Here is a 25,245-nt window from a genome sequence, read left to right as displayed (position 1 = left end):
AAATCTGCCTGCCAAGCAGGAGTGAAAGTGAAGTGAAAGTCGCTCAGTGGTGTCCAACTCTTTGCAACCCCATGGACTATAGTCCATGGACTTCTCCAGGCCAGAATACTGGACTGGGTAGCCTTTCCCTTCTCCAGGGGATCTTCCCAACCCAGGGATTGAACCCAGGTCTCCCACATTGCAGGAGGATTCTTTACCAGCTGAGCCACAAGGGAAGCCCAAGAATACTGGAGTGGGGAGTCTATCCCTTCTCCAGCACATCTTCCGGACTCAGGAATTGAACTGGGGTCTCCAGCATTGCAGGCGGATGCTTTACTAACTGAGCTACCAGGGAAGCCCATTAAACACAAGACACGGATTCCTTTCCTGGGTGGGGAAGATTCCCTGGAGAAGGAAATGGCAACCCAGTCCAGTATTTTTGCCTGGGAAGAATTACATGGACAGAAGAGCCCGGCGGGTTACAGCCCATGGGGTCACAAGAGTCAAACATGACTTAGTGACTAAACAACAAACATCAATCCACAGTCAGGCACAGAAGACTCTGCCAGAAAACTTACCTATTTAGAATAAATTTATAGAGTAAAATGTTAAGAATGAATACACCTGAGTATCATTTAGTAGTTAATCAACTGCTCTTTCATAAAGAATATTATAACATCAATTTTGATACTAGGTGAAGATTAACCTCTTAAGGTTAGCTCTCACAGCAGGTCAGAAACTTGGACTGTAAACAAAAACAAGGACCATGCTTGACATTTTCAAAGAGGTTTCACATTAATATGCTTTATCTAAATCACAAATATTGCTTTAGCACTGGATGGTACCCATCTGCATGGTAGAATACACAAAAGCTATAGGTTAAGAATGGAAATATAGGCAGAATATAAATAGAATATACACAGCATCCATTCTTTTTTAAGTAAGATGAGCTTATTTCCTGTGAATACAGCATGTCAGTTCAGTTCAGTCACTCAGTTGTGTCTGACTCTTTGCGACCCCATGAATCGCAGCACTCCAGGCCTCCCTGTCCATCACCAGCTCCCGGAGTTCACCCAGACTCACATCGATCGAGTCAGTGATGCCATCCAGCCATCTCATCCTCTGTCGTCCCCTTCTCCTCCTGCCCCCAATCCCTCCCAGCATCAGAGTCTTTCCCAATGAGTCAACTCTTCGCATGAGGTGGCCAAAGTACCAGAGTTTCAGCTTTAGCATCATTCCTTCCAAAGAAATTCCAGGGCTGATCTCCTTCAGAATGGACTGGTTGGATCTCCTTGCAGTCCAAGGGACTCTCAAGAGTCTTCTCCAACACCACAGTTCAAAAGCATCAATTCTTCGGTGCTCAGCCTTCTTCACAGTCCAACTCTCACATCCATACATGACCACTGGAAAAACCACAGTCTTGACTAGACGGACCTTTGTTGGCAAAGTAATGTCTCTGCTTTTGAATATGCTGTCTAGGTTGGTCATAACTTTCCTTCCAAGGAGTAACTGTCTTTTAATTTCATGGCTGCAGTCACCATCTGCAGTGATTTTGGAGCCCCGAAAAATAAAGTCTGACACTGTTTCCACTGTTTCCCCATCTATTTCCCATGAAGTGATGGGACCAGATGCCATGATCTTTGTTTTCTGAATGTTGAGCTTTAAGCCAACTTTTTCACTCTCCTCTTTCACTTTCATCAAGAGGCTTTTGAGTTCCTCTTCACTTTCTGCCATAAGGGTGGTGTCATCTGCATATCTGAGGTGATTGATATTTCTCCCAGCAATCTTGATTCCAGCTTGTGCTTCTTCCAGTCCAGCATTTCTCATGATGTATTCTGTGTATAAGTTAAATTAGCAGGGTGACAATATACAGCCTTGACATACTCCTTTTCCTATTTGGAACCAGTCTGTTGTTCCATGTCCAGTTTTAACTGTTGCTTCCTGACCTGCATACAGATTTCTCAGGAGGCAGGTCAGGTGGTCTGGTATTCCCATCTCTTTCACAATTTTCCACAGTTTATTGTGATCCACACAGTCAAAGGCTTTGGCATAGTCAATAAAGCAGAAATAGATGGTTTTCTGGAACTCTCTTCTTTTTCCATGATCCAGCAGATGTTGGCAATTTGATCTCTGGTTCCTCTGCCTTTTCTAAAACCAGCTTGAACATCTGGACGTTCACAGTTCAGGTATTGCTGAAGCCTGGCTTAGAGAATTTTGAGCATTACTTTACTAGCATGTGAGATGAGTGCAATTGTGCGGTAGTTTGAGCATTCTTTGGCATTGCCTTTCTTTGGGATTGGAATGAAAATGGATCTTTTCCAGTCCAGTGGCCACTGCTGAGTTTTCCAAATTTGCTGGCATATTGAGTGTAGCACTTTCACAGCATCATCTTTCAGGATTTGAAACAGCTCAACTGGAATTCCATCACCTCCACTAGCTTTGTTCGTAGTGATGCTTTCTAAGGCTCACTTGACTTTACATTCCAGGATGTCTGGCTCTAGGTGAGTGATCACACCATCATGATTATCTTGGTCGTGAAGACCTTTTTTGTACAGTTCTTCTATGTATTCTTGCCACCTCTTCATTTTAAATAAAATTTCAATACAAAAAATAAAGTATACCAACAACTTATTTTGCCTTCTTGAACTTCTAGGAAAATAATGCCCTCTGACTTTAACATCTCCATAGGAAAACATTTTTTAAAACTAAAATATTACTGTGAGAGATCAATTTAGAAAAAGGCCTACTTTTTTGTCACAGTTCCTGGAAATACTCATAAATAGCTCTTTACTTCATTCTAAAGTATAAGAATATTTTAAAATAAACACTAAACCAAAATACTTTATAAAAATGGTACTATGATATAGCAGTTGTGATAAAATGATTCACAGACACTAACATGATTCTGCCTACCTTATAGAAAAGGCATGCAATATAATCCTAAACATTCTAAAATGTTGGTAAGAATAATTGCTAGTTAACTTTCAAAAGGTAATCCCTTCTACATGTACCTGTAACAACAGCAAAAACAACAAACTTTAGATCTATACTACAGCATCCATCAGGACTACTTTTGGCAGGTATACGACACAACACACCCCCACAAGAGAGAAAGATAAACATAAAAGTAACACAGTTTTCACCATAATGTTTAAAGCATTAAAGTAATCCATAAATCACTATTACCTTTTCAACTATATAAAACAAATCCTTGTGACTGCCTGGATCCCAAATATCACAGAATCTTGAAACTGGTAGGCAGGAAAACAAATGATAGTCACTCCACTTTTTTTTTTTAATTTCAGAAGAAAAGCACAATCACAAGTGCTGTATTAGCACAAGTGCTAACATTAAGGTTTGACATAAACACAGAAAATTTAAAGTAACTAATCTCCAACTTCAAGAAAGGAAAAGATTATTCTTTGGCTGTTGTCCTAAGCTGGAAACAAGTAAACAAAGAACAGGTTTTAAATATGCCCCATCAAGCAATCCTTAAACGCTAATCAATATCTCCACTTACATACACAGTTGGGAGAGTCAGTTCTGATTAGGAACTACCCTGCTTCAAGACCCTTCCTCCTCATAGCTTGCCGGTCCCTAACCTCCAAGTTTAGGGTCCCAAACTCATTTTGGAAAGAAACAATCCTAAAAATTCCACGTTTCCTCAAAATCCTACGTAAGTCGCTGCATGTCTTGAGGACCATATTCTGCAAGTATAGTTCTCCCTTGTTCAGCAAGTGTGAAATTCAGCTTTCATCCAGCTACACTTGGGTAGTCTCTTTCTTCAACAATAGAATAAATATGAGGGTTACTTGGTTATTACCATTTTTCTTCATGGAGGAAAGAAAAATCTTTTTGTTATAATAATTCAATTTTATGGAAACTTGAGAATCTTCACCTTTTAAGTCTAAATATAGTCATTTTTGCCCAATATACAACTGTACTAACAAAGGGATCCTTTTCCTTCTCCTCTGATTGCCAGACCAATAATCTCATACCATCAATGGTCAGCATCCAGCCAATGAATTCATTAAACACCAATATTTCCAATTAGTCAAATGTGTATCAATAACTGAATATCATTATGGGGAGTTCCCTAGTGGTCCAGTACTTAAGAATATGCCTTGCAGTGGGGTGGATGCAGGCTTGAACCCTGATCAGGAAATTAAGATCCTATGGTGTAGCCAAAAAAAAAGAGAGAGAGAAGTGAATATCATCAAATAGTCTTCAAACAAAAAGATAAGTTATCAAAAACTTAAGTAGACATTCCCTTTTTTTTTTTTTTTTTTTTTTTAAGACATTCCCTTTGATCTAACAGAAATGACAGTGTGGCTTGGTTTTTTAAAATCTGAAAACCTAAATTCTAAATCCTACCTTTGCAATTTAATTATCTGGGTAAATGGATCATCTCATCTTCAATTTTTCAATCTAGAAAACAAAGTGACTATACCCAGCTCCTACTACCTCACAAAAATGTTGTATGTACTCATCTAGAGTATGATGAACTCTAAATGTTTCAGAAAGGAAAACAAGCCCAACCATTACATTATCATATTTTGTTTGTTGCTGAAGTCAAGTCAGCTTGAGGTTTAGGTCAGCAGGGAGAAAAGGTAAGAGGAACTGTCTCAATTTGACATAAAAAAACGGCTAAAGATGGAACACTTCATGCAAAGATGGGCACAATAAAGGACAAAAATGGCAAGGACCTAACAGAAGCACAAGAGATTAAGAAGAGGTGATAAGAATACACAGATGAACTGTACAAAAAAAAACTCTTAATGACCCAGATAACCACGATGCTGTGGTCACTCACCTAGAGCCAGACATCCCGGAGAATGAAATAGGCCTTAGGAAGCATTACCACGAACAAAGCTAGTAGAAGCGATGAAATTCCAGCTGAGCTATTTCAAATCCTAAAAGAGGATGTTGTTAAAGAGCTACACTCAAAAAGCCAGCAAATTTGGAAAACTCAGTAGTGGCCACAAGACTGGAAAGGGCAGTTTTCATTTCAATACTAAAAAGGCAATGCCAAAGAATGTTCAAATGACCATAAAATTGCACTCATTTCACACGCTAGCAAGGTAATGCTCAAAATCCTCCAAGCTAGGATTCAACAGTACCTGAACTAAAAACTTCCAGATGTATAAGCTGGATTTAGAAAAAGCAGAGGAACCAGAGATGAAATTGCCAACATCTGCTGGATCACAGAAAAAGCAGGGCAATTCCAAAAAAACATCTACTTCTGCTTATTGACTATGCCAAAGCCTTTGACTGTGTGGATCACAACAAATTGAAAAATTCTTAGAGATGGGAATACCAGACCACCTTACCCATCTCCTGAGAAACCCGTATGCAGGTCAAGAAGCAGCAGTTAGAACTGGACATGGAACAATGGACTAGTTCAAAATTGGGAAAGGAGTACAACAAGGCTCTATGTTGTCACCCTGTTTATTTAACTTATATGCAGAGTACATCATGCAAAATGCCAGACTGGATGAATCACATGCTGGAATCAAGATTGCCAGGAGAAATATCAACAACCTCAAATAACCATATGATACCAATCTAATGGCAAAAACTAAAGAGGAACTGAAGAGCCTCTAGATAAGGGTGAAAGAGGAGACTGAAAAACCTGACTTAAAACGGAACATTCAAAAAACTAAGGTCATGGCATCCAGTCCCATCACTTCATGGCAAATAGATGGGGGAAAAGTGGAAACAGTTACAGACTTTATTTTCTTGGGCTCCAAAATCACTGGGTATGGTGACTGCAACCATGAAATTAAAAGACACTTGCAACTTGGAAGAAAAGCTATGACAAACCTGGACACAGTATTAAAAAGCAGGGGAATTCCAGAAAAACAACTACTTCTGCTTCACTGACTACACTAAAGCCTTTGACTGTGTGGATCACAGCAAACTGGAAAATTCTTAAAGAGATGAGAATACCAGACCACCTTACCTCCTGAGAAACCTGTATGTAGAACAAGAAGCAACAGTTAGAATGGGACATGGAACAACAAACTGGTTCCAAATTGGGAAAGGAGTACATCAAGGCTGTATATTGTCACCCTGCTTATTTAACTTATATGCAGAGTACATCATAGGAAATGCTGGGCTGGATGACTCACAAGCCTGAATCAAGATTGCTGAGAGAAATATCAACAACCTCAGATATGCAGATGATTCTACTTTAATGGCAGAAAGTGAAGAGGAACTAAAGAGCCTCTTGATGAAAGTGAAAGGAAAGTGAAAAACTTGGCTTAAAACTCAATATTCAAAAAACAAAAATCATGGCATGCTGGCCCATCACTTCATGGCAAATAAATGGGGGAAACGTGGAAACAGTGTCGGATTTCATTTTCCTGGGCTCCAAAATCACTGTGGACGGTGACTGCAGCCACAAAATTGAGACACTTGCTCCTTGGAAGAAAAATGACAAACCTAGAAAACATATTAAAAAGCAAAGACAACACTTTGCTGACAAAGGTCTGTACAGTCAAAGTTATAGTTTTTCAAGTAGTCATGTACTGATGTGAGACATCAGTATTCTAAAGAAGGCTGTTGGTTTAGTCGCTAAGTCATGTTGGACTCTTGCGGACCCCATGGATTATAGCCTGTCAAGCTCCTCTGTTCATGGGATTCTCCAGGCAAGAATACTGGACTGGGTTGCCATTTCCTCCTCCAGGGAATCTTCTCAACCCAGGAATCGAACCCAGGTCTCCTGCATTGCAGGCAGATTCTTTACCGACTGAGCTATGAGGGAAGCCCTAAAGAAGGCTGATGAGCATCAAGATATGATGCTTTCAAACTGTGGTGTTGGAGAAGACTCTTGAGAGTCCCTTGAACTGCAAGGAGATCAAACCAGTCAATCCTAAAGGAAATCAACACTGAATATTCACTAGGACTAAGGCTGAAGCTGAAACCCCAGTACTTTGGCCACCTGATGCAAAGAGCCGACTCACTGGCAAAGAATCTGATGCTGGGAAAGATTGAAGGCAAGAGGAGAAGTGGGGAGACAGAGGATGAGATGGTTGGATGGCATCACCAACTCGATGGATGTGAGATGGAGCAAACTCAGGGATATAGTAAAAGACAGGGAAGCCTGGCAAGCTGCAGTCCATGGGGTCATAAAGAGTCAGACATGACTTAGTGACTGAACAACAACAACAAAACAGAGTAATAAGGGTTCTAATTAGAATATTAGAATGAACGGGAATCCTATCCCAAATAGAAATCCCTCTAATCAGATAGGCAAAGTGAATTGTGCAAGAGGGTTGCATGACCCAAATATACTCAAATATGGCTGAGAGCTGTCTTTGTACTGCTTTTGGCCTTAGTGTTCTCAAAAAATAAATTCTAAATAGCCAATACTGCTACCTTATGGTTTCTCAAAGCTCAGTGAAGCATCCACTCAAGTCTGATCAAAGTAGGATTCAGTTCAGTTCAGTTCAGTTCAGTTGCTCAGTCATGTCCGACTCTGCGACCTCATGAATCGCAGCACGCCAGGCCTCCCTGTCCATCACCATCTCCTGGAGTTCACTCAAGCTCATGTCCATCTAGTCGGTGATGCCCTCCAGCCATCTCATCCTCTGCCGTCTCCTTTTCCTCCTGCCCCCAATCCCTCCCAGCATCAGAGTCTTTCCCAATGAGTCAACTCTTCGCATGAGGTGGCCAAAGTACTGGAGTTTCAGCTTTAGCATCACTCCTTCCAAAGAAATCCCAGGGCTGATCTCCTTCAGAATGGACTGGTTGGATCTCCTTGCAGTCCAAGGGACTCTCAAGAGTCTTCTCCAACACCACAGTTCAAAAGCATCAATTCTTTGGTGCTCAGCTTTCTTCACAGTCCAACTCTCACATCCATACATGACCACTGGAAAAACCATAGCCTTGACTAGATGGACCTTTGTTGGCAAAGTAATGTCTCTGCTTTTGAATATGCTATCTAGGTTGGTCATAACTTTCCTTCCAAGGAGTAAGCATCTTTTAATTTCATGGCTGCAGTCACCATCTGCAGTGATTTTGGAGCCCCAAAAAATAAAGTCTGATACTGTTCCCACTGTTTCCCCATCTATTTCCCATGAAGTGATGGGACCAGATGCCATGATCTTCGTTTTCTGAATGTTGAGCTTTAAGCCAACTTTTTCATTCTCCTCTTTCACTTTCATCAAGAGGCTCTTTAGTTCCTCTTCACTTTCTGCCATAAGGGTGGTGTCATCTGCATATCTGAGGTGATTGATATTTCTCCCAGCAATCTTGATTCCAGCTTGTGCTTCTTCCAGCCCAGCATTTCTCATGATGTACTCTGCATATAAGTTAAATAAGCAGGGTGATAATATACAGCCTTCCTATTTGGAACCAGTCTGTTGTTCCATGTCCAGTTCTAACTGTTGCTTCCTGACCTACATATAGGTTTCTCAAGAGGCAGGTCAGGTGGTCTGGTATTCCCATCTCTTTCAGAATTTAGGATTACAAACACTGAAATACTAATTGATTCAAGTGCCAACATGAACATTTGACTAGGTGTTGAAGGAAACCATGTCACCCTAAAATAATCTTGACACATTATTTTGAATTAAAGACATTTAAGAAATAGCAGGTGCAGAAGGACACTCTGAGACTTCTTGTCCTTCCTGAGAGCGAGATAAAACTCCCAAGTGAAAGATACCTTCCCCATAGCAGAAGGAAGGAAGACATTCTTATCAGCAGAGGTGGGGGACTGCGGGCTGGGAAAGCTGTACGAACAAATCTTATGACAGTAACCCTTATCTTGCCATTATCTCTTCACCACTTGCTATCTCTGCCCCACACCAGCTTTGTCTTGTCAATTCTTCACAAATTTATTGTGTGTCTAAAACGTGCAAAAGTTTCTGGCTCTGGTCACTTCTTTAGGTCTTCATTCTCTTGTGATGGCCCCTGTGTATATGTCAAAGTTTAACAAAATGTGTATGGTTTTCTCCTGTTAATCTGTTTTATGTCAGTTTAGTCCTCAGGCCCAGCCAGAGACCCAAAGAGGGTGGAGGAGAATCTTCCCTCACCTGCAGGGTCAAGAGGCCTAACTTAGTAAGGTTAGGCAGAGACTTGGTGAATTTATACAGAAACTGTCAAATTCATTTACAGAGAAGAATCCAACGAGAGGCAGTACAGCTTGGTGGAAACAGTAAAAACTCTATGATGTGTTTGGTGACCTTGAATAAGTTGCTCAGTATCTCCGAACACCATTTCCTCCTCTATAAAATAGGAATTATTTCACAGGACTATCAGAAAGATTAAAAGAGATACACATAACTAGTACTTTTTTAAATGTCCTAAGGGGACTTCCCTGGTGGTCCAGTGGTTAAGACTCAGCTCCCAATGTGGGGGGCGTGAGTCTGAACCCTGGTCGGGGAACTAGATCCCACAGGCTGTGCAGTGCAGCCAAAACATAAGTAAATAAATATAAATTAATTAATTAAAAATACACATTCCTATTCATTAAAAAAAAAAAAAAAGGTCCTAACAACCAGATCTCTGAGGCCTCTACCTACTTTGGTCTGGTAACTAACTTGCTATATAACACACATGACAAGTCATTTGATCTAAATCTGTTTCCTGATCTGTCAAATAGTTGGGGAATGGATACCCTACACATTTTCTGGAGTATGTATAACCATCACTTATGAAAATGAATCTGAAAAGGATTTTTCAAACATACAAAAACCCATGTAACTGGGAGATAATTAATTCTATACATACAAAAATGAAGAGGATTCATACGAGCAAACCTATTATAATCCAGGATTATATAATACCCCAATCAAATTAATTTTAATAAGGAAAAAATGTCATGCCTAAAATCATACCCCAAATGCTAGACACACTGACCACCACATGGCTATGAGCTACAAGAATTCTTTTCCATGCAATAAATGAACCAAATGACCTCAGCTCTCCAAAGAACTAAAAGCAGTTCAACAACATCTTTTGTTCAAGTCAGGTGTTTGTCATTTACAACTACTACTTCAATTTCTAAAGCAACAGGAAAAAGAGAAAAAGAAAGCAAGCTATACACTGCAGGGTTTCTCAACATTAGCAGCGTTGACATTTTAACTTAGATAATAAAAAAAAAAAAAAAAGGAGTCCTTTTTAGTTTATTTATTTATTTTAGTTGTACTGGGTCTTCACTGTGGCTTGTGAACTTAGCTGCCCCGAAGCACGTGGGCTCTTAGTTCCCAAACCAGGGATTGAACCCCGTGCCCTGCATTGGAAGGTAGATTCTTAATCATTGGACCATGAGGGAAGTTCCTAACCTAAATAATTTTTTGATGTTGAGGTCGCCCTGGGTACTGTAGGTTATTGAGGTGCTTCCCTGGCCTCCACTAACTAGATGCCAGGAGCAATGTGCCCCCCCTCCAACCCGCCAACATATACAGAGTTGGGACAACTAAAAATGCCTCCAGCCTTTGCCAAATGTCCCCAGGGTAAGTTGGGGGAGGGGACAAAGTCATCCCCAGCTTAGATTCACTGAGCTATAGCCTCACTACAACATTTCAGTATTTATTTCATATCTGGGGCTCCCCTTGTGGCTCTACTGGTAAAGAATCCGCCTGCAACACGGGAGACCTGGGTTTGATCCCCGGGTTGGGAAGATCCCCCGGAGAAGGGAAAGGCTACCCACTTCAGTATCCTGGCCAGGAAAATTCCATGGACTGTATAGTCCATGGGGTCACAAAGAGTTGGACACGACTGAGTGACTTTCACTTTCACTCTCTCTCTCAGTTCAGTCCAGTCGCTCAGTCATGTCCGACTCTTCGCAACCCCATGAACCACAGCACACCAGGCCTCCCTGTCCATCACCAACTCCCAGAGTTTACCCAAACTCATGTCCATTGAGTCAGTGATGCCATCCAACCATCTCATCCTGTCGTCCCCTTCTCCTCCTGCCTTCAATCTTTCCCAGCATCAGGGTCTTTTCAAATGAGTCGGCTCTTTGCATCAGGTGGCCAAAGTATTGGAATTTCAGCTTCAACATGAGGCCTTCCAGTGAACACTCAGGACGGATCTCCTTTAGGATGGACTGTTTGGATCTCCTTGCAGTCCAAGGAACTCTCAAGAGTCTTCTCCAACAAAACAGTTCAAAAGCATCAATTCTTCAGCACTCAGCTTTCTTTATAGTCCAACTCTCACATCCATACATAACTACTGGAAAACCCATAGCCTTGAATAGATGGATCTTTGTTGACAAAGTAATGTCTCTGCTTTTTAATATGCTGTCTAGGTTGGTCATAACTTTCCTTCCAAGGAGTAACTGTCTTTTAATTTCATGGCTGCAGTCACCATCTGCAGTGACTTTGGAGCCCAAAAAATAAAATCAGCCACTGTTTCCCCATCTATTTGCCATGAAGTGACAGGATCGGATGCCATGATCTTAGTTTTCTGAATGTTGAGCTTTAAGCCAACTTTTTCACTCTCCACTTTCACTTTCATCAAGAGGCTCTTCAGTTCTTCTTCACTTTCTGCCACATGGGTGGTATCATCTGCATATCTGAGGTTATTGATATTTCTCCCAGCAATCTTGATTCCAGCTTGTGCTTCTTCCAGCCCAGCATTTCTCATCATGTACTCTGCATATAAGTTAAATAAGCAGGGTGACAATATACAGCCTTGACATACTCCTTTTCCTATTTGGAACCAGTCTGTTGTTCCATGTCCAATTCTAACTGTTGCTTCCTGACCTGCATATAGGTTTCTCAAGAGGCAGGTCAGGTGGTCTGGTATTCCCATCTCTTTCACAATTTTCCACAGTTTATTGTGATCCACACAGTCAAAGGCTTTGGCATAGTCAATAAAGCAGAAATAGATGTTTTTCTGGAACTCTCTTGCTTTTTCCATGATCCAGCAGATGTTGGCAATTTGATCTCTGGTTCCTCTGCCTTTTCTAAAACCAGCTTGAACATCTGGAAGTTCACAGTTCAGGTATTGCTGAAAACTGGCTTGGAGAATTTTGAGCATTACTTTACTAGCATGTGAGATGAGTGCAACTGTGCAGTAGTTTGAGCATTCTTTGGCATTGCCCTTCTTTGGGATTGGAATGAAAACTGACCTTTTTCAGTCCTGTGGCCACTGCTGAGTTTTCCAAATTTGCTGGCATATTGAGTGCAGCACTTTCACAGCATCATCACTTTAGGATTTGAAATAGCTCAACTGGAATTCCATCACCTCCACTAGCTTGTTCGTAGTAATGTTTCCTAAGGCCCACTTGACTTCACATTCCAGGATTTCTGGCTCTAAGTGAGTGATCACACCATTATCATTATCTGGGTTGTGAAGATCTTTTTTGTACAGTTCTGTATATTCTTGCCACCTCTTCTTAATATCTTCTTCTTCTGTTAGGTCTGTACCATCTCTGTCCTTTATTGCCCATCTTTGCATGAAATGTTCCCTTGGCATTTCTATTTTCTTGAAGAGATCTTTAGTCTTTCCCATTCTGTTGTTTTCCTCTATTTCTTTGCATTAATTGCTGAGGAAGGCTTTCTTAACCTCTCCTTGCTATTCTTTGGAACTCTGCATTCAGATGCTTATATCTTTCCTTTCCTCCTTTGCTTTTTTGCTTCTTTTCATAGCTATTTGTGAGGTCTCCTCGGACAGCCAGTTTGCTTTTTTGCGTTTCTTTTTCTTGGGGATGGTGTTAATCCCGGTTTTCTGTACAATGTCACGAACCTCCGTCCATAGTTCATCAGGCACTCTGTCTATCAGATCTAGTCCCTTAAATCTATTTCTCACTTCCACTGTATAATCATAAGGGATTTGATTTAGGTTATACCTGAATGGTCTAATGGTTTTCCCCACTTTCTTCAATTTAAGTCTGAATTTGGCAAGAAGGAGTTCATGATCTGAGCCACAGTCAGCTCCTGGTCTTGTTTCTGCTGACTGTATAGTGCTTGTCCATCTTTGGGTGCAAAGAATATAACCAATCTGATTTCGGTGTTGGCCATTTGGTGATGTCCATGTGCAGAGTCCTCGCTTGTGTTGTAGGAAGAGGGTGTTTGCTATTATCAGTGCATTCTCTTGGCAAAACTCTATTAGCCTTTGCCCTGCTTCATTCTGTACTCCAAGGCCAAATTTGCCTGTTACTCCAAGGTGTTTCTTGACTTCCTACTTTTGCATTCCAGTCCTCTATAATGAAAAGGACATCTTTTTGGGGTGTTAGTTCTAAAAGGTCTTGTAGGTCTTCATAGAACCATTCAACTTCAGCTTCTTCAACGTTACTGGTCAGGGCATAGACTTGAATTACCAAGATATTGAATGGTTTGCCTTGGAAATGAACAGAAATCATTCTGTCGTTTTTGAGACTGCATCCAAGTACTGCATTTCAGACTCTTTTGTTGGCCATGATGGCTACTCCATTTTTTCTAAGGGATTCCTGCCCTCAGTAGTAGATGTAATGGTCATCTGAGTGAAATTCCCCTATTCCAGTCCATTTTAGTTCACTGATTCCTAGAATGTTGACATTCACTCTTGCCATCTCCTGTTTGACCACTTCCAATTTGCCTTGATTCATGGACCTAACATTCCAGGTTCCTATACAATATTGCTCTTTAAAGCATTGGACCTTGCCTCTATCACCAGTCACATACACAACTGGGTGTTGTTTTTGCTTTGGCTCCATCCCTTCATTCTTTCTGGAGTTATTTCTCCCCTGTCTCCAGTAGCATATAGGGCACCAACCAACCTGGGGAGTTCATCTTTCAGTGTCCTACCTTTTTGCCTTTTCATACTGTTCATGGGGTTCTCTAGGCAAGAATACTGAAGTGGTTTGCCATTCCCTTCTCCAGTGGACCACATTCTGAGACTGATACATTAGAATGCAGTTGGGAGCTAACAGTTTTGCAGTATAAGAGCTCAGTAAAAGAATGCTGTCTATAGGAGAATTATAGGTACAGGAGGGAGTTATGGTTTAATTCTCTTCCATCAACATGCTGTTTTTTTGCTTAATTCTAAGAATTTCCTTCTTGGGAGTTCTTCTGGGGTAACAACTTAGTTAACCAGTCACCAAAGCTTAGTCTCTACCAGACTTACTAATTATTATTCATTAGTGATTATATGGGAAAAAAAATCATGCCTCAAGATTTTGATTTCTAAGCAACCAAATATGAAATGAAACAAAATTAAGTGCTACTTATCTACATAAATTATTAAATGTAGTCAAACATTTAAAATATTAAGTAAAAATACACAAATTAGTATTCAGCTAATTACTATAGATGTTTAATACATATATGTTGATGGTAAAATGCAAAAAGAAACCACAAGAAGCAGAATTTTAAGAATTATATTAAATGCCTAGTATACACCATCACTGGGTGAGACACATGGTTTTCTACAAGAAATAATTTCCATCTACTTACATTGGTACTCTTAACATAGTAGTGAAAGTGTTCGTCGCTCAGTCACGTCTGACTCTTTGCGACTCCACAGACTGTGCCCCAAAAGACTCCTCTATCCATGGACTTCTCCAGGCAAGAATGCTAGAGTGGGTAGCCATTGCCTTCTCCAGGGGGTCTTCCCGACCCAGGGATCGAACCTGGGTCTCACGCATTGCAGATTTTTTACCATCTGAACCACCAGGGAAGCCCGTTAATTTTGCCTAGGTAAATATAAATTTTAAAAGGAATCACAGTAAGTTACCTAGGATGCTATATTTCACCTGGTCAGTGTGAGAATGACTTCTGTTGTCATCAAATACAATAGCTGACCACCACTCCCCCTCTGCTGGGAGCTACCTGATACAAATAACCGTCAGCCTGCTCTCCAGGGCTGCCCAGGTGGTACTAGTGGTAAAGAACCTGGCTGCCAATGCAGGAGATGTAAGACATGCAGGTTTGATCCCTGGGTCAGGAAGATCACTTGGACGAGGGCATGGCAATCCACTCCAGTATTCTTGCCTGGAGAATCTCATGCAGAGGAACCTGGAGAGTTACAGTCCATGGGCTCACAAAGAGTTGGATACAACTGAAGCAACTTAGCATGCACCCAATAGCCTGCTCTCCCAGAGCCTGAACTTAAAAAATGACAAAGCATGAGCCATCAATAGGCCATCAATAGACACAATTCTACTTTATACCATGTCTAATGTTCTTAAGGAAGCTAACTGCAATTGTGGTTTAAAAAAATAATAATAATCACATCAACTCCACTAAATTTAGAGATACTGCAATAGCAGAGTTAAAATTCAGTGAGCTGCAACACGAGACAGCACATCTTTTACTTTTAAACTTGTGGTGGGTTCCTGTTTAGAGTTCTGGTGGACTTTGTTATTCAGATCAATTCTGCTGCTGAAAGCTAAAAAAGCTAAACAAAATATAATTGTATATGTTGTAGCAGAAAAGCTCGGAAATTAATCATGAAATCTACAATGGTATAAATTTATATAATCTTTCATGGTTTGAATTTGAAATATGCATATTAGGAAGTAATACAATGTGATAAATGTGTGTAGATTATAGTAGGCCCTGAAAGAGACTCATGGAAATACGATACCTATTTTTGTGTGTATTGTTCAAATTCCTACGTTTCCACATTGTTCCACATATAAGAGATGTAATCTATAGTTCTGCTCACGACAAATATCACCAGATCCTCTTTCTCAGACAAAAAAATCTAACTCAATGTTAAAGAGGATCAGCAGAGAAACTCAAACTTACTACAATGTGTGGAACTTTGGCACAATTCACTGAAATCAGTGGAAACCTGCCTAAATACTTCACACAACCCCTCCGTGGTCCTGTTATGCAAACTGCAACATTTCAGGCCAACTCCTTTATTTCACTAGTGAGCCCTGTCAACACTGAGGTAATAGAACTGGAAAAACTCATCACTCCACCATGATATTCAAATATCAAATTGTATTTCATTTGGCAATAATTACACAGTTGCCAAATAAAACTAATGCAAATATAGTATACTAGGCTTAGGTTTCGAGTCATTCTTTTCTTGAAACAGACTCCTGGGGAGCCTCGAATTGATCCTGCGATTGCTGAGGCATTCCTTCTCTCCTCTGACCCCTTCCCGCCCCACCCCTCACGCATGTTCCAGGATGAACTCATCGGCATGCATTTCTGCATTTAGCCTCTAGTTGTATTCCCACAGGTCCTTCTGCACACTCTGCTCCTCCAGAGGAGAGCTATGTTTTATTCATTTCTGAACTCCTCACACCTAGCCAATGTTCTGCATATAAAGTCATCCCTAATATCTACTCCACGGCAGGGACTAGAGATGGAGAAGAAGAAATACAGACCTCACCCTCTGGAACCTCACAGAAAGGGAGTATGGGACAGGGGCTGCCTGAACAGAAACAAGTAATGAAAGGCCAGTTAGCCTGTGTTCCTTTCTCCTCTTGCCATTCAAGGCTTCTTGTTGTTTTTCAGTCCCTAAGTCCTGTCCAGCTCTTTGAGATGCCATGAACACCAGGTTTCCCTATCCTTCACTATCTCCCAGAGTTTGCTCAAACTCCTGTACAATGAGTGACACCATCTAACAATCTCATCCTCTGTCACCTCTTCTCCTCCTGCCTTTAATCTTTTTTTCCCAGCATCAGGGTCTTTTTCAGTGAGTTGGCTTTTTGCATCAGATGGCCAAAGTACTAGAGATTCAGCATCAGCATCAGTCCTTTCAATGAATATTCTGGGTTGATTTCCTTTAGGATTGACTGGTTTGATCTCCTTGCTGTCCAAGAGACTCTCAAGAGTCTTCTCTAGCACCACAGTTGGAAAGCATCAATTCTTCAGCACTCAGCCTTCTTTATGGGCCAACTCTCACATTCATACAAGACTACAGGAAAAACCATAGCTTTGACTTTATGGATCTTTGTCATGAAAGTGATGTCTATGCTTTTTAATACTGTCTAGATTTGTCATAGCTTTTCTTTCAATGTACAAGTATCTTTTATGATTTCAAGGCTGCAGTCACCATCCACAGTGATTTTGGAGCCCAAGAAAATAAAGTCTGTTACTGTTTCCACTTTTCCCCTATCTATTTGCCATGAAATGATGGGACTGGATGCCATGACCTCAGTTTTTTGAATGTTGAGTTTTAAGCTGGGTTTTTCACTCTCCTCTTTCACCCTCATCTAGAGGCTATTTAGTTCCTCTTCACTTTCTGCCATTAGATTGGTTCAGTTCAGTTCAGTCACTCAGTTGTGTCCAACTCTTTGCAACCCCACGGACCAAAGCACACCAGGCCTCCCTGTCCATCACCAACTCCCAGAGTTTACTCAAACTCATGTCCATTAAGTCAGTGATGCCATCCAACCATCTCATCCTCTGTATCATCTGGTTATTTGAGGTTGTTGATATTTCTCCTGGCAATCTTGATTCCAGCATGTGATTCATCCAATCTGGCATTTCTCATGATGTACTCTGCATATAAGCTAAATAAACAGGGTGACAACATACAGTCTTGATGTACTCCTTTCCCAATTTTGAACCAGTCCATTGTTCCAAATCCAGTCCTATCTGCTGCTTCTTGACCTGCATACAGGTTTCTTGGAAGACAGGTAAGGTGGTCTGGTATTTCCATCTCTGAGAATTTTTCTGTTTGTTGTGATCCACACAGTCAAAGGCTTTAGCATAGTCAATGAAGCAGAAGTAGTTGTTTTTCTGGAATTCCCCTGCTTTTTCTATGATCGGACAGACGTTGGTAACTTCATCTCTGGTTCCTCTGTTTCTTCTAAATCCAGCTCGCACATCTGGGATTTCTTAGTTCACAAGCTACTGAAGCCCGGCTTGAAGGATTTGGAATATTACCTTGCTAGCATGTGAGCACAACTGTACAGTAGTCTGAATGTTCTTTGTCATTGCCCTTCTTTGGGACTGGAATGAAAACTGACCTTTTCCAGTCCTGTGGCCTCTACTGAGTTTTACAAATTTGCTCATATATTGAGCACAGCACTTTAATAGCATCATCATTTTAGGATTTGAAATAGCTCAGCTGGAATTTCATCACCTCCACTAGCTTTGTTTGTAGAAAGGCTTCCTAAGGCCCACTTGACTTCACACTCCAGGACGTTTGGCTCTAGGTGAGTGATCACACCACCGTGGTCATCCAGGTCATTAAGACCCTTTTTTATAGTTCCTCTGTGTATTCTTTTTTTTTTAAGTAAACTCAATTTTTATTTTTCTATATAATACATGGATATAAGCATAAAATCTCCTTAAAGAGCTTACAACCCTGAGGCGATGTCCTTGGGTATATAAAGTATACAGCAATAGCAAATGAAATCTGAGCTCCAGGAATGAAAATGGACTTCAAAAACATAATTTAATATTTATGCAATTGCACACATACGAGTAGTATTCTATGCCTCATCTAGTCTCTGAATCCAATTACACCAACTGCCTTGGAGTTTGCACACTGGACAGCCTGACTCCCTACATATATTTCATCATACACAATGCCTCCTTTCCAACTGAAATTTAATAAATTAACATGGGATTTACATATACGGATTTATATACGGTGAGTGATTTGCCAGAAAGCATAATCGGTTTTTGACAACAGCATCTGCCCACATACAAACTTTGGCCCTCAGAAGGATCTTGATGCCATCTGACTATAGTAACCTTGTGGGGTAGGGTCCTTGATGGTCACCTGGGATCCTCCAGAGGTGAGGTTTTTCATATAATCTGAGGGCTGCATCAGGGTCCTCTGTGTATTCTTACCTCTTCTTAATCTCTTTTGCTTCTGTTAGCTCCTTACTGTTTCTGTCTTTTACACTGCCCATCTCCCTTGGTGGTGGTGGTTATTGTTCAGTCACTCAGTTGTGTCTGACTCTTTGCAACCCCATGGACTGCAGCATGCCAGGCTTCCCTGTCCTTTGGTATCTCCAATTTTCTTCAAGAGATCACTAGTCTCTCCCATTCTATTGTTTTCCTCTGTTTCTTTGCATTGTTCACTGTAAGAAGGCTTTCATATCTCTCCTTGCTATCCTATGGTACTCTGCATTCAGTTGGTGTATCTTTCCCTTTCTCCTTTGCCTTTCGTTTCTCTTTTCTCAGCTATTTCTAAGGCCTCCCACGATAACTGCTTTGCCTTCTTGCATTTCTTTTTCTTGGGGATAGTTTTGGTCACTGCCTCCTGTACAATGTTATAAACCTATGTCCACGGTTCTTCAGGCATTCTGTCTACCAGATCTAATCCCTTGAATCTATTCATCACCTCCACTGTATGATCACAAGGGATTTGATTTAGGTCATACCTGAGTGGTCTAGTGGTTTTCCCTACTTTCTTCAACTTAAGCCTGAATTTTGTAATGAGTTCATGATCTGAGCCACAGTCATGTCCGGGGCTTGTTTTTGCTAACTGTATAGAGCTTCTCCATCTTCGGCTGCAAAGAATATAATCAATCTGACTTCAGTATTGACCATCTGGTGATGTCCATGTGTAGAGCTGTCTCATGTTGTTGGAAGAGCTGTCTCGTGCTATGACCAGTGCATTCTCTTGGCAAAACTCTGTTAGCCTTTGCCCTGCTTCATTTTACTCCAAGGCCAAACTTGCCTGTTTCTCCAGGTAACTCTCTCTTTTTTTTTTTAGAGTTCTGCCCACCACAGAGAGTAAAAACTTTATTTTTTACTTTTGCATTTTCTTAATATAAATTTATTTAATTGGAGGCTAATTACTTTACAATATTGTAGTGATTTTGCTATACACTGACATGGATATGCCATGGGTGTACATGTGTTCCCTATCTTGAACCCCCTCCCACCTCCCTCCCCATCCCATCCCTTTGGGTCATCCCAGTGCACCAGCCCCAAGGACCCTGTCTCATGCATCGAACCTGGACTGGCAATCCTTTTCACATATGATAATATACGTTTCAATGCCATTCTCCCAAATTATATCCCCCTCGCCCTCTCCCACAGAATCCAAAAGATTGTTCTATACATCTGTGTCCTTTTGCCGTCTTGCATGTGGCGTTATCGTTACCACCTTTCTAAATTCCATATATATGCGTTAGTATACTGTACTGGTGTTTTTTTCTTTCTGGCTTACTTCACTCTGTATAATAGGCTCCAGTTTCATCCACCTCATTAGAACTGATTCAAATGCATTCTTTTTAATGGCTGAGTAATACTCCATTGTGTATATGTACCATAGCTTTCTTATCCATTCGTCTGCTGATGTACATCTAGGTTGCTTCCATGTCCTGGCTATTGTAAACAGTGCTGTGATGAACATTGGGGTACATGTGTCTCTTTCAATTCTGGTTTCCTTGATGTGTATGCCCAGCAGTGGGCTTGCTGGGTCGTATGGCAGTTCTATTTCCAGTTTTTTAAGGAATCTCTACATTGTTCTCCATAGTGGCTGTACTAGTTTGCATTCCCACCAACAGTGTAAGAGGGTTCCCTTTTCTCCACACCCTCTCCTCTCCAGATACCTCTTAACTTCCTACTTTTGCCTCCCAACCCCCTATGATGAAAAGGACATCTTTTTTTGGTGTTAGTTCTAGAAGGTCTTGTAGATCTTCACAGAATCAAAATCATTCAACTTCAGCTTCTTTGGCATTAATGGTTGGGGCATAGCTTTGGATTAATGTGATGTTGAATTACTGTGATGTTGAATCAAGACAATGAGGAACAAAAGCAGGCTTTCTTTTCAGAAATACAAATGTGTGTCTTCAGCCCTGACCATTCCTCTGAGTTCCATATTCCTACATCCAAGAGCCTGTTCAATGTGTCAATCTAGTGGGAGTTACAGGGATGAATTGCACGGATTCTGAAACAAGATTGCCTGAGTCTGAATCCCAGCTCCATCACTCCCAAGCTAGGAGATGGCAGGCTTCTTTAGTGGCTCCTCCACACACAAAACTGTCATAAGAATTATATGTATTCACATGTGTAAAAGTGCTTAAAACCAGCCAAACACACAGTTCACACTGACATGGAGATTACTGCTATTACCAGCACTGGGACTGCTGTTACTATGTCTGCATGCATGCGCATGCTATGTCACTTCAGTTGTGTCCAACTCTTTGCAACACTCTGGACTGTAGCCCTCCAGGCTCCTCTGTCCATGGGATTCTCCAGGCAAGAATACTGGAGTGGGTTGCCATCCCATCCTCCAGGAGATCCTCCCAACCCAGGAAATCAAATCCACATCTCTTACATTTCCTGCACTGGCAGGCGGGTTCTTTACCACGAGTGCCACCTGGGAAGCCTGTTACTATGTCTATGGAGCATCTATAACTTGTCCAAAACAGAATTCATGGTTGTCCTCCCAAACCCCTTCCTCCCTTCTCAGGAAATAGCACCACTGTCCCTCCAGCTGTTTCAGCCTAAAACCAGAGAAATCATTACTTCTCCTTCTTATCACACTCCAACTTCTAGCATCAAAAGTATACTATGACTTTGACCATATACCATCATCTCACCAACTATCTCCCCTAGCCCAAACCCCTGCCATCTCTCCCCAGGCAACAGTAAGAGACTCCATCTCCCCGCTTTCAATACTCCCCATTCCACAACCCTACTGCTAATTCTCCCTCCAAGAAAACTGCAATTAGATGCTATCCCCTTGATGCAAGGCTCCCTGTAGTTTCCCATCACATTCAGAGTAGTGTCTTCACACACCCCTGCCCCTTTAACCCACAAGGGTCCCCCTAGTTGCTGGCCCTCCAGTATCACTTACCACCACCTTCTCCCTTCCTTGCCTTGTTCTAAACACTCTCCCCTTGCCACGCCTTGGACACCTCAGGCTTGCTTCCAGCTCAGACCACTGCTGTCGCAAGACAGTACCATACAATCCTCTGAAGTCTGAACTCTGAGGTCGAGTTACCCACATTCAAATACTGTCCCTATCACATTTTAGCTCTGTCTGCAAGCATGTATGCTCAGTCGTTCAGCTGTGTCCGACTCTTTGCGACCCCATAGACTGCAGCCCCCCATGGAATTTTCCAGGCAAGAATACTGAAGTGGGTTTCCATTTCCTACTCTAAGGGATCTTTCCAACCCAAGCATAGAACCCACGTCTCCTACATTGGCAGGTGGGTTCTTTATCACTGAGTCACCTGGGAAGCCATGAGCACATGTGTAACATTTCTGTGCACTGGTATCCTCCTCTATAACAAAAAAATGGAGATATGAATACACATCTCAGGTTGTAAAAATCTAATTTAGTGTTTAGAAGAATGCCTCACATAGTTAGCTCTAGGTTAGGGTTTACGGCTACGATTATGCCTGCCTAAAAATTTATTACCTCAGGTTCTTCCTCTGAAATGTATTCCCTGATGGACCCCATGTCAAACAACCCGCCCTGTACTCCCACTGTTGTTCTTATCTTCCTTGACTTCACTGAACTTACCACCATCTGAAATAACATTATGTACTTATTCTTTGATGTCTGATACCCTCCTGGACCATGAGCTCCACCAGGTTGGCAACTTCATGTTATTTGCTGCTCTATGTGTAGTTCTGACTCAGAACCTGACTTTGAAAGTACACATCTCCTAACCAGGTTAGAGGACCAGCCGGAGTTTCTTAATAACAATACTTAGCCAGCCTTTCATTTTCATGATCACATCTGATCCTCAAAAAACAAACAGTACATACACTATCACCTCCCATTTTGGGGAGAAAAAGTTCCCAGCTTGGGTGACTTCTCTTTGGACACAAAGCTAGTAACTATCAGAAACAAAAATCAGAATCCTCGCTTTCTAAGGCTCTTCAAACTAGGATGGATGGGTACTGGGCCCCTGAGCTAAATTTACAGAAATGTTTGTATTCAATTTCCTGAATAAATACACCCTAGGGGCACCCAATATTCTTCCTTTCAAAGTTCTTAACAAACACTTGCTCCTGAATTTGAGAAGTTTCATAGTATAGCACTAACTCATCAAAAATGCACCAACCTCTGGCAAGCCAAGAAAGTCAAACAGTAACATATGATGAGGTGAAATTCCAAACTGACAGAACAACCCCTAAAACACAGTGTGTCTGTTGAGTATACTGTGCTCATTCCAGGACGCTCAGTTTTCTCTACAACACCAGACAAGGGGGCGTTTTAATTGCTGAGAACATTGTGGTACTGATACCAGTGATGTCTTGACTCCTGTCCACCAAGCTCAGAGACAAGAGTTCAGATCTGTGGTCCGGTTCAAGTGTTGTCCGTGACTAGATGGGCAGAAGGAAAGAAGGCAAAATTTTGAAAACATTCCCTACCTACAAGGCCTCTGGTCACCACATTCTCAGAATAACCGACTGTCTTAAGTTTTCTCCTGGCAAGGTTACCTCTCACAATGCTCCCGGCCCTGGGAGATGCCCATTAGGGAGGTTAGAGGCCGCTATGCCTCCATTTTACACAAAAAGGAAACTGAGGCAGCAAGTGGCCATCCCTGCAGCTCGCCCTCACCTATCTTGAAGCTGCTGGGACCCCAAAGGAAGCCCAGATATGCGGGGGTCTCTGCAGGAACCCTGCACCGCTGACTCAACATGTCAAACTCCAAGACAGATCGAATTCAGTCCTCTCTAGGAGGAAGAATGAAAAGAGGCTCTTCCCTTGGACTCCCCGTTCTCTGGCCTCTACTGCGGTCCCAAGGGAGGCCGTGCGAGTCTCCCCGGGCGCGGCCTCGCCTGCTCGCACTGCCGCCCCGCCCGCCACGGAGAGCGCGCTCCCGCCCCGGGCGGGTACCTGTCCCGTCACCGCGTTCGGCGGCTCCCCGGACCGCCCCAGGGGCGGAACCCAAGGCCACCACCGACTCCCGGGGTGCGAACAGCTGGGGGAGCCCCGGAGGCCCAAGCAGCTTCAGGAATCCTCAGAAACTTACAGTTTTCCTACCGCGTTCGCGTCACGGCGAGGTGACGTCAGAGGACCCGGCGCCTGGGCAGGTCAGGCCGCGGGCACCGCCCCCCGCGCGCCGACGGGAGACACGCCCCTTCCTCAACGGCCCCGCCCCGCCGCGGGGCCCCGGGCGCGGAGCAGGCGCAGACGGCCCGCGTGGCTGCCTCCTGGAGGGCTTCCCAAACCAGGTCGCCGAGGGCGGGGGCTGCTCGAGAGAGCTGTGCTCTAGCCGTGGGGCCGGGGGCGAGGCAACAATGGGAGTGGGCAAAGACCCACAGCAAACAGGGTGTCGCTAAGGGGCTAGGGCTGGACGCCAGAGTTGTGAGGTAAATTTTCCACAGACTTTGCCTTTCTTCCCTCACGTGTTCGTTAAAAGTTCTCCACGTGCGGAAGCAGCCATTTGCTGTCCATCAGGTGCTGCGGTCCCTTCGCCGGGAGCGCTCAGGTCTCCCACCAGCCCTTGCTCCTATGCCGCCCCGCCCCGACTCCGCCCCAAGTAGTCGGCCCCGCCCACCCCCAGTATACTCCTCCCCAATCGGACCACCCCCTCCACCTGGCCCCGCCCCCTGGGGGTCCGCCCTTCCGGCTACTACTGGAGGCAGGACCGGCGCCCCGCGACCCCACCCTGTCCTGGCGGCTGTTGTAACGTTTTCCTTGAGTTTTTAGTCTTTCCTCTTCCTACTAGATTTCCAACTTTTGCACCGGTTCCACTATATTAGCTTTAGCAGACGATGATCTGTATATACAAAATATTTATGCGTCTTCGCTCGTGTAAACTTTCCACCTCCTCCTCACCTGGTGACATTTTCCTGCTCCAGCCCTGGTCTCTGCTCCTATTTTATGCTCTTTTCTGGTTAAAAGATGGCTTAGTCAAAGGAAAACTGAAAGCTCGAAGAACCGACAGCAATATGTTAAACATTTATTTCTGGCTTATAGGATTTTTCTATTAGTCTTACAGTCAGGAAAGAAAATAACACTTTATCCTAAAAAGTAACTCAAACAACTACGTCTTGGGGAGAAATAAAGACTGGGGAAAGGAGGTCTTGGAAGTAGACGCCAAGGAGGAAGTACTGAAGAGAGAAAGGATCACTTTTTAAAACTTGGAATCACGACAAATAGCTAGATCAAGCATGGAATTTTGCCAGACAGCTCGAGTGTAAATAAAACCTGAAACAATGGTTTGTTTACACTCTCATTGAAAATACTGTAGTATTTTTATAGGAAAGAGTGATGAAGATGACAGGGACTGTTAGCCTTTAACTCTTGACATCTGGGCTGGTTAAAAATAAACGTATTATTCAGGGAAAATACACTTAAGTAATTAAAGTTTAGAAAAGTTTCTGACTTGGATATTATTTGTATGGTTTACCTTACTATATCATACAAAGTTTTAATTGGGCTTCCCTGGTAGCTCAGACAGTAGAGACTCTGCCTGCAATGCAGGAGCAGGGACCC

The 25,245-nt window shown here is 42.4% G+C and overlaps 1 protein-coding gene across 16 annotated transcripts in view; it reads right to left on the bottom strand.

Annotated features, from left to right (window-relative positions):
• The window catches only part of ZNF438 (zinc finger protein 438), a 197,735-nt gene extending 173,871 nt beyond the window's left edge, over positions 1 to 23,864 (bottom strand). For 6 of the 16 annotated variants that reach the window (XM_061436214.1, XM_061436213.1, XM_061436211.1 and 3 more), the window contains exons 1-2: positions 23,777 to 23,864; positions 23,045 to 23,123 (exon numbers count right to left, since the gene is read on the bottom strand). Coding sequence is in view for 1 of the 16 variants with exons in the window: in XM_061436210.1 (XP_061292194.1) it covers positions 22,862 to 22,968 (107 nt within the window). In the remaining 15 variants the exon portion in view is untranslated. The other 10 variants (XM_061436220.1, XM_061436216.1, XM_061436227.1 and 7 more) reach the window with 7 other exon arrangements.
• Between the last annotated feature and the right edge of the window lie 1,381 nt (positions 23,865 to 25,245).

The sequence above is a fragment of the Bos javanicus genome, chromosome 13 (genome assembly GCF_032452875.1).
Source record: "Bos javanicus breed banteng chromosome 13, ARS-OSU_banteng_1.0, whole genome shotgun sequence".
NCBI lineage: Eukaryota > Metazoa > Chordata > Mammalia > Artiodactyla > Bovidae > Bos > Bos javanicus.
The sequence above is the reverse complement of the archived record's forward strand: the minus strand, read 5'-3'. Positions and strand labels throughout refer to the sequence as shown.